Source organism: Mandrillus leucophaeus, unplaced genomic scaffold, assembly GCF_000951045.1.
Source record: "Mandrillus leucophaeus isolate KB7577 unplaced genomic scaffold, Mleu.le_1.0 Scaffold283, whole genome shotgun sequence".
Lineage (NCBI taxonomy): Eukaryota > Metazoa > Chordata > Mammalia > Primates > Cercopithecidae > Mandrillus > Mandrillus leucophaeus.
Window position 1 is genome coordinate 812,158 of NW_012102954.1, and position 9,445 is coordinate 821,602.

Consider the following 9,445-nt stretch of genomic DNA (forward strand, 5'->3'; position numbering starts at 1 on the left):
TGTGTGTGTGTGTGTGTGTATCCTAAGTAGAACTCCTCTGACTCAAGAACTGAATAACAGAGAATAAACTGAAGTTGAGGGTTGGCTGAAAATAGAAAGCCAGAAAACCAGTTGCGAACCCTTTCTTCTTACTCTCTTAGAAAAAATACAAATGACCCTTGCTGCCACTGAATCACCATTACCTTAAACAAGCACTGAGTCCAAACTGACAGAAGGTAATTCTTCAAAGGATTGGAGGAAGGAACAAGTGTTAAGGACAATTGGTAGCACAACATACTTGGAGACAGTCACCCCCACCCTTCCTGTTATGTGTTGTGTTTTTTTTTTTTTACAACTGAGATTTTTCATCAGGTATGCCATCTAATAACAGTGGATTTCTGGAAGGCCATAGCAGCTATTTGTTTTAAATAAAAGACTCCCATGACAAATGAGCAATAAGGCTCTTGCTGTCACTTCCCCTGTAATAAGACTTCACAAAATAATAAAACCTGGCTTCTGTATTAATTGACATAATTTCAATTGGGAAACCGCAAGCTACTGACCTCTAAAACTCCAGTAACTTCCATGAGAGGGATTAGTTCTGCCTTTACACAGTAAGTCAGCTTCTTGGTAAGTTCTACCAAAAGGGCTCTGTAAACCCAAAACTCCTCAAGCTCCTATAGAACACAAAGAAATACATAAAATTTAAATTTTATAAGTTATTTCAAAGTTTGGTTTGTGTGATAGGGGGCTGAGAGAATGTTCCTTATGTAAGTTCTGGAACTTGAGTTAAGCCACAGATGAAAGATGATTCTAAGCAGAATGGATGTGAAGAAACATGGTGAGAACCCTGAGGAATTTGAGGAACTGGTTTTAGGATGAGGACAAGACTGAAAATTGAAGAATAAGTCAATAAAAAGTTCTGGTCATCTTAATCAAAATACCTGGAAGCAAACGCACAGTTTTTCTTTCCCAAGAGACTAAAAACAATTCCTACGTCTGGGAATTTATCCTGAAGATGAATATTAAATATGGAAATATTCAAATATAACATGATGTTCAATGCAACAATACAATAATAAAAATACTGGAAGTCATGAGTCAGTAACTGTTCAAGTTAGATGGATAAATGAGAATTCAATATAGTATTTTGTCAAATATATTTGCAATATTCTATTACAGTAATTTATTTTATTTTAAAGGTTCCTTTCTAGCCTTTGGATATCACTGTGAGAGTACATGATGAATGGAACAGCATTAGCTAGCCTCTTGTGACCACTAAGAAAGAAATCAACATGGCCGGGTGCAGTGGCTCACGCCTGTAATCCCAGCACTTTGGGAGGCCGAGACAGGCGGATCACGAGGTCAGGAGATCGAGACCATCCTGGCCAACATGGTGAAACCCCGTCTTTACTAAAAATACAAAAAAAATTAGCCGGGCGTAGTGGCGGGCGCCTGTAGTCCCAGCTACTCAGGAGGCTGAGGCAAAAGAATGGTGTGAACCCGGGAGGCAGAGCTTGCGGTGAGCCGAGATCATGCCATTGCACTCCAGCCCGGGCGACTGAGCAAGACTCTGTCTCAAAAAAATAAAAAATAAAAAGAAAGAAATCAACGTAATGAAGATGGTAGAGTAAAAAGAAGAAAACCTTGAACAGAACTATTGAATCAATCAACCCTGAAGCTGCCTTAGTTCTGGCATGCCTGTTATATAAAATAATTATTTTTTCTTATTGTTTAAACCTTGATGGGTTTTTTGTAACTTGTAATTAAAAGCATCTTAGCTAAGACAATTAATGTACCATTTCACAGCATTTATAACTTTTTAAAATAAAAAATACCTTAAAACAAGCTTGTCCAACCTGTGGCCCACAGAGCACATGCGGCACAGGATGGCTCTGAATGTCACCCAAAACAAATTTGTAAACTTTCTTACAACATCATGAGTTTTTTTTTTTTTTTAGCTCATAAGCTATTTTTAGTGTATTTTATGGGTGGCTCAAGACGGTTCTTCTGCCAATGTGGCCCAGGGAAGCCAAAAGATTGAACACCTCTGTCTTGAAATACTGAAAGTAGACCAGATGTGGTGGCTCATGCCTGTAATCCTAGCACTCTGGGAGGCCAAGGTGGGAGGACCGCTTGAGTCCAGGAGTTTGAGGCCAGCCTGGGCAACACAGCAAGACCCCTGTCTCTATTGATAATAATTTGAAAAATTATATACATGTAATATATATCATATAATTATATAATATTTACGTTATATGTAATTCTATAATTATGATATATAAAAATGAAGTAAATTAATTAGAGCACAAATTGTCAGCTAGATTTTTCTTAGGATTAGCCATCAAATTATTGCTGTGTTTCTTGATGCTTTATAGAGTTTTTTACTTGAACAATTCTATAAGGCTCAAGTCCTCATAGTCACAATGAAAACAAAGGGAAAAAATATTAGGGAGAGTATCTTTAAATATAAAAAAACCACACACATAGAAAACCTAAGAAAATACATTTTAAAGGCTAGTTTCTTCTTATTACCAATAACTTTTGTCTTCTGTTTAACTAGCATGTGCTCAGGGGGTATAAACCAACATTTAAAAATCAGCACAAGTAAAAGACATTTAGAAAGCTAAATTTGTTAGAACAATTATCATTTAATCCAAAGTCAAGTATTTTTGAATTATTTACTCCCTTCATTAGCACATATGATAGAATTAATTGCCATATGCATATACAGAATATGAAGGTTTAAGAAAGGGAAAATGAAGTAAATTTTAAGTTTAGAAAACAATTCATGGGAAAAAGTTTTTAAAAATTGACTTGGAAACAAATATGGAAAGGATTATTATGCCATCCAATAAGAAGAAATTTAAATGCAGCAAAAATGGCTTATATTATAAACACACAAAAAATTATCTGGATGTAAATGTCTGGTAAGCTTTATTGTGCTATTTAAAGGAATTCTGAAAGCTTATTTTAATAAAGTCTTAAATCCATCACAAATGCATATGTCCAGAATAAGGTTTTCTTCTTAAACTGTTGTATAAAATACACATTTGATGTAAAAACTTTAAATAGTTGCCTGACACTGGAAGCAAATATAATAAATTACAGTGGCAATCAAGAGAATATGGGGCCAGGCGTGGTGGCTCATGCCTGTAATCCTAGCACTTTGGAAGGCCAACCTGGAGGATCATGTCAGCCTAGAAGTTCATGACCAGTTTGGGCATCATAGTGAGAACTCCCCATTTGTACAAAAAAATTTTAAAAACTGGCTGGGCGCTGTGGCTCATGTCTGTAATCCCAAAACTTTGGGAAGCCCAGGTGGGCGGATCACTTGAGCAGATTAGTCTGGCCAATATGGTGAAACCCTATCTCTACTAAAAATACGTAAGTTAGCTGGGAGTGGTGGTGTGTGACTGTAATCCCAGCTACTCTAGAGGCTGAGGCAGGAGAATTGCGTGAATCCGGGAGGCGGGGGTTGCAGTGAGCCAAGATTGCACGACTGCACTCCAGCCTGAGACTCCATCTCAAAAAAACAAAAAAAAATTAGCCAGGTGTGGTGGCACATGTCTGTAATCCCAGCTACTCAGGAGGCTGAGGCAGAAGGATCGCCTGAGCCCCAGAGGTCAAATCTGCAGGGAGCCTGGATCGCTCCATTACACTCCAGCCTGCGCAACAGAGTGAGACTCAAGTAGCTGGGACCACAGGCGTGTGCCACCATGCCTGGCTAATTTTTGTTATTTTTTGTAGAGACAGGGCTTTGCCACATTGCTCAAGTGGCTGGTCTCGAACCACGGGTTTAAGTGATCCACCTGCCTCAGCCTCCCAAAGTGCTAGGACTACAGGTGGGAGCCATGGCATCCAGTCAAAATTAAATTTTTTTATTTTTATTTTATTTTTTTGAGACGGAGTCTCGCTCTGTCGCCCAGGCTGGAGTGCAGTGGCGCGATCTCCTCTCACTGCAAGCTCCGCCTCCCAGGTTCACGCCATTCTCCTGCCTCAGCCTCCCAAGTAGCTGGGACTACAGGCACCCATCACCTCGCCTGGCTAATTTTTTGTATTTTTAGTAGAGACGGGGTTTCACCGTGTTAGCCAGGATGGTCTTCATCTCCTGACCTTGTGATCTGCTTGCCTCGGCCTCCCAAAGTGCTGGGATTACAGGCGTGAGCCACCGCGCCCAGCCTAAATTTTTTTAAAAAGAGAGTATGGTACTACATAGTCGCAGGTAGCTGTTGGATATAGGTAACTTAGTAACCAAACACCTGACATTTTTATTACTCAGGTGAAAGACATTCACACGGAATCTACATCAATAGGTTGTTTTTAACAGTTAATTCCGAATACCTGAAACTATTAATGGTGGCTTTAACAGCTGGGTTAAAAATACACTTTTCATTACGTATTTTAGTTGACTCAGTAATTTTTGTATTGTTACCATAAGTACATAATAGTACTTTCATAAACAGATAAAGACAAAGGTACATTTTAAATAGTTTTTTAGTGCTCCGTAATAACAGAATATGTCAACAAGGAGAAAATGCTGACATACTAACTGGCTTATTAGTTTAGTAACAGTTAAAACCAGAAGATGCACAAAGTACATATCATATATTCAATGAAATTACCTCACAGAAATGTAACACACAAGATGAGAATGAGGCAGCTCCAGTGAGAAGATTTTGTATATATCCTCGAGGCATATTAAATTTTTCAGATACAGTCCAAATGTTGGTCTCTTTGAGCAAGGTATAAAGAACAAAAGACAGATATAGCCTGTTGACAACGTCCTTGTCCACCTTCTAGAAAGACACAATCAAATAAATTCATTTACTAGACCTGCTAAAAATGTATGTTATTAAAATTGGACAAAAGGAAAACCTGTATTACAGAATAGCAAGGATAGAATAATTCCATAGAAACAAAACTAATTTCTAACAGATGTACTTCAGATTAATTCAAATTTATTATCATTTTTCCAACTATAAAAAAAAGATAAGGCCAGGCAGAGTGGCTCATGCCTGTAATTCCAGCACCTTGGGAGGCTGTGGCAGATGGATTGCAAGAGCCCAGGAGTTTGAGATCAGCCTGGGCAACATGGCAAAAATCCGTCTCTACAAAAAGACAAACTAACAAAAAATGTGGCCAGGTGTGGCGGTGCGCACCTGTAGTCCTGGCTACTTGGGAGGCTAAGGGATCACTTGAGCCCAGGAGACAGAGGTTGCAGGGAGCTGAGATAGCACCACTGCACTCCAGCCTGGGCGACAGAGTGAGACCTTGTCTCAAAAAAATAAAAACAAATAAAAGTTAAAAGATAAACCAAATTATTTCCAATATAAATTAAACTTCCTTCTACAGGGAAGGAATTGTACCCCCTCTCCATCACTCCACAAAAAGAAATGTACAAATCCTAACCCCTGGTACCTGTGAATGTGATCTTACTTGGAAACAAGATATTTGCAGATACAGTTAGTTAAGTATCTCTAGGTGAAATCATCCTGGATTTACAGTGGGCTCTAAATTCAATGATTAGTGTCCTTATAAGAGGAGAAGACACAGAGAGACACAGAGAAGACAGGAATGTGAAGATGGAGGCTGAGATTGGAGGGACGCATCTATAAGCTAAGGAACACCAAGGACTGCCAGTAACCACCAGAAGCTAGGAGAGAGGCACGGATGGCTTTTTTCTCAGAGGCTCCTGAAGGAATCAACATTGCTAATACCTTGATTTTGGACTTCTCGTCTCCTGAAGTGTGGGAGAATAAATTTCTGTTGTTTTAAGCTAACCATTCGTGGTAATTTGTTATGGCAGTTGTAGAAAATGAATACAGGAAAGGAGGGAGTTGGGGACAGAGACCTTTACAGTTCTTTGGTATTTGTAAATTGTATATGTGTGTGACTATTATTATAAACTAGACAAATGCACTTTAGATAAATATGTTAATAAGCTTGTCTATATTATAAACTAAGAGTAAATATTAGATCCTATTATTTCCACATGGTCCAAGCTAAAACACCTGAAAGAGATAGAAAAATGCTTCCTGTAGTTGATGATTTTGATTCTGTGTACCTGCTTTTGCCTGTGGTGCCTAATGACCATATTTGTGCATAAAGGATTTCATAGCTAGTATCAAGCTTAGAAACTAATTAATTCTTAAAACTGAGGAAAAAACGATGAACTTAAAAAAGAAAAAGTAGATATAAAAAATAAAATTAGAGGCTGGGAGTGGTAGCTCACACCTGTAATCGCAGCACTTCGGAAGGCCAAGGCAGGAGGATGTCTTGAGTTCAGGAGTTCAAGACCAGCCTGGGCAACATGGTGAAACCCTGTCTATATTTTTTAAAAAATTGTAAAATAATAAAAAATAAAATAAAATATAAAATTATATCCTCCATCATAGTAAAAGAATGAGATGAGAACTTACGGTGACATATTGAAGGATGTATGAGTTACAGATTCTGCAGGTTGATACTGGATCACTTTTTTAAAAGCATTAAGCTGAAAAAGTATGACAGTTGAATATCAAGTAGGAAAAGAAAGCTATTTAATTTCCCGATTTTAGTGCATATTCAGTACTAACTATAAATTGAGTCAATGTAGGTTTTTACTTAGAATGTATTTCCTAAGCCAAGAAAAATGATATATTATATGGCAAAACATAATGATTTATGCCAATTTCAAGATCTTTTGTGGCAGAGCATTACAGGTGGCTCACGCCTATAATCCCAGCACTTTAGGAGGCCAAGGTAGGAGTTTAAGATCAGCCTGACCAACATGGTGAAACCCCGTCTCTACTAAAAATACAAAAATTAGCTGTGTGTGGTGGTGGGCACCTGTACTCCCAACTACTTGGGAAGCTGAGGCAGGAGAATTGCTTGAACTTGGGAGGCGGAGGTTGCAGTGAGCTGAGATCGTGCCATTGTACTCTGGCCTGGGCGACAAGAGCAAGACTTCATCTCAAAAAAAAAAAAAACTTTTGCAAGAAATCAAGAAATGTTCAAAAAAGGTGGATGGGGGGGCTGTTTTTCGATGTAGAGAAATCAATTAGATTTTAAGCGTTTAAATATGTTCTGTAGAGTTTTAAAAAATTATACCTCCAAAACATTAAACTAGTAATTAATCCATTTGTAATAAAGATAAATTCATGTTCATACTATTTTAAATATGTATCAATTTGGCAAATATTTGTTGACTATATTACATTAAATGTAACATAAACTCTGGATTCAAGCTTAAAAAGATGCATTATTCTAATAAGATTTTTGCATGTTTATTATTTGATAAGGAGTTCCAAATTAATAATATTGTTTTTATTTTACATTTTAGAGTTTGATATAAAAGGTTTGTTTTAAGAAATATTTTTATTCAGTATTTTGAAGGTCTAAACAACACAGCCATTTCCAAAGTAAAAGACTCAATCTAAAAATTGTGATAATGTGAATGCTTAAGTACTACAGATACTTTTATTTTTATTTTTGAGACAGGGTCTCACTATGTTGCCCAGGTTAGCCTCAAACTCCTGAGTACAAGTAAATCTTTTGCCTCAGCTTCCTGAGAAGCTAGGAGTATAGGTGTGTGCCACTGTGCTGGGCTTGTGGGGTTTTTTTCCTTTTTTTTTTTTAGACAGAGTCTCTCTCTGTTGCCCAAGCTGGAGTGCAATGGCACAATCTCGGCTCACTGCAACCTCTGCCTCCCAGGTGCAAGTGATTCTCCTGCCTCAGCCTCCCAAGTAGCTGGAATTACAGGCACCCAACACCACACACAGCTATTTTTTATATTTTTGGTACAGACGGGGTTTTACCATGTTGGTCAGGCTGGTCTCAAACTCCTGACCTCGTGATCACCCGCCTCAGCCTCCCAAAGTGCTGGGATTACAGGCGTGAGCCACTGCGCCCGGCAGGATATTTTTGATTTTATGACACAGTGATGCATGGGACACTGCACCATCAATTTAAGTGTAAGTAAACGTCATCTTCCCATTTTACAAAATGAAATCTGTACTGTCTACGCAAATTTAAAAGGTATAGGGGAGGCTGGGCGCAGTGGCACATACCTGTAATCCCAGTACTTTGGGAGGCCGAGGTGGGTGGATCACCTGAGGTCAGGAGTTTGAGACCAGCCTGGCCAACATGGCGAAACCCTGTCTCTACTAAAAATACAAAACTTAGCCAGGTGTGGTGGTGGGCGCCTGTAATCCCAGTGACTCAGCACGCTGAGGCAGGAGAATCGCTTGAACCTGGAAGGCAGAGGTTGCAGTGAGCCAAGATCACGCTGCTGCACTGCAGCCTGGGCGACAGAGTGAGACCGCATCTCAAAAAAAAAAAACCAGGTGTGGGGGAAAATGGTAGCTAATTAGGTTTCAATGTAAGTTGAACTGCCAAAGAAAATTTTAAATGAAAAAAAAAAAAGTGTATTACAAGGGAGAAAAAAACATTCTCTTAAGGAAATTGAAGATATGGTTACCAAAGAATTACTTCAACTTCTCTTAAAGTTAGTGTATGCATTTGATAACTTGCTTCATGCCTGCTGGCTGAATTTCAAAACACCAAAATATATGAGTATTAGCTTATCCCCTTTAACCTTCTAAAATGCTTTATGTAATATAAGTACTAGACTAGGAGTTCTTTGAGGATGACAAAAGCAATAACAAAAAACCCAGACCTGTCATATCTTAGAATCCTTGATACCAAATAGAAAGCCTAATATGAAGTTTCTAGAAAATGTATTTCCTCCTTTGAAATGAACTTATATCAGGATTGTGTAATATTATGAAAACATTTCATGCTACCCAAAAAAAGGCCATCACACCACTCAGAAATAAATGTTGTTTAAAAATATTCATACATTTTGGGTGCTCAGGTATGTTTTAAGTAGTAAAATGAGAATTATACTAATTTAAAGGAAAAAATGTAAACCAAAAAAGATCAATATCATGGTATTAATTTTGTTGAAGTGAACTTAGTGAGTGAACTAAGTGTTGATTGAACTTATTATGTAGAAAGAAAAAAAGAATGTGGTACCTTTCTGATGGCTTGACCTGATGCTTTCTTCCCAAGAAAGCTTTCGGAGACTCCAAGAATGGCAGCTACATTTTGTTCTGCTGGACTGAGTTGGCTAAACTACATGGAAAAAGAGCAAATAGATGGAAACATAAAAAATCCATCATGTGAACCAAATCCAGTATTTCTTTTGATATCACATTCTCATGATTCAGGACACAAAAAAACAAGATAAATATATTTGTAAATATTGCAGGTTTTAAAGTTGTATCATTAGAATATAACATACTCTAGAATTACTTAAAGGCATGGCCACAACTACTGGTTTCCATGGACTATGTGATTATGTTTAATAACGGATGGCTGAGGGGAAGGAGAAGGAAAGGTTTTGAGAGTAATTGCATTATATAGTACCACTTAAAAACAACTTACTTCCTGAATAATGTAAACTCAGCAAGTTGAGAAGAGA

General features: G+C 37.9%; 1 protein-coding gene across 1 annotated transcript in view; it reads right to left on the reverse strand.

The window, feature by feature from the left end:
- Positions 1-9,445, reverse strand: part of HELQ (helicase, POLQ-like) — a 55,027-nt gene that overhangs the window by 15,857 nt on the left and 29,725 nt on the right. Inside the window, exons 15-16 of the mRNA XM_011985446.1 lie at positions 4,605-4,778; positions 543-656 (exon numbers count right to left, since the gene is read on the reverse strand). Of these exons, the coding sequence (XP_011840836.1) occupies positions 543-656; positions 4,605-4,778 (288 nt within the window). The remainder of the gene's footprint in view (positions 1-542; positions 657-4,604; positions 4,779-9,445) is intronic.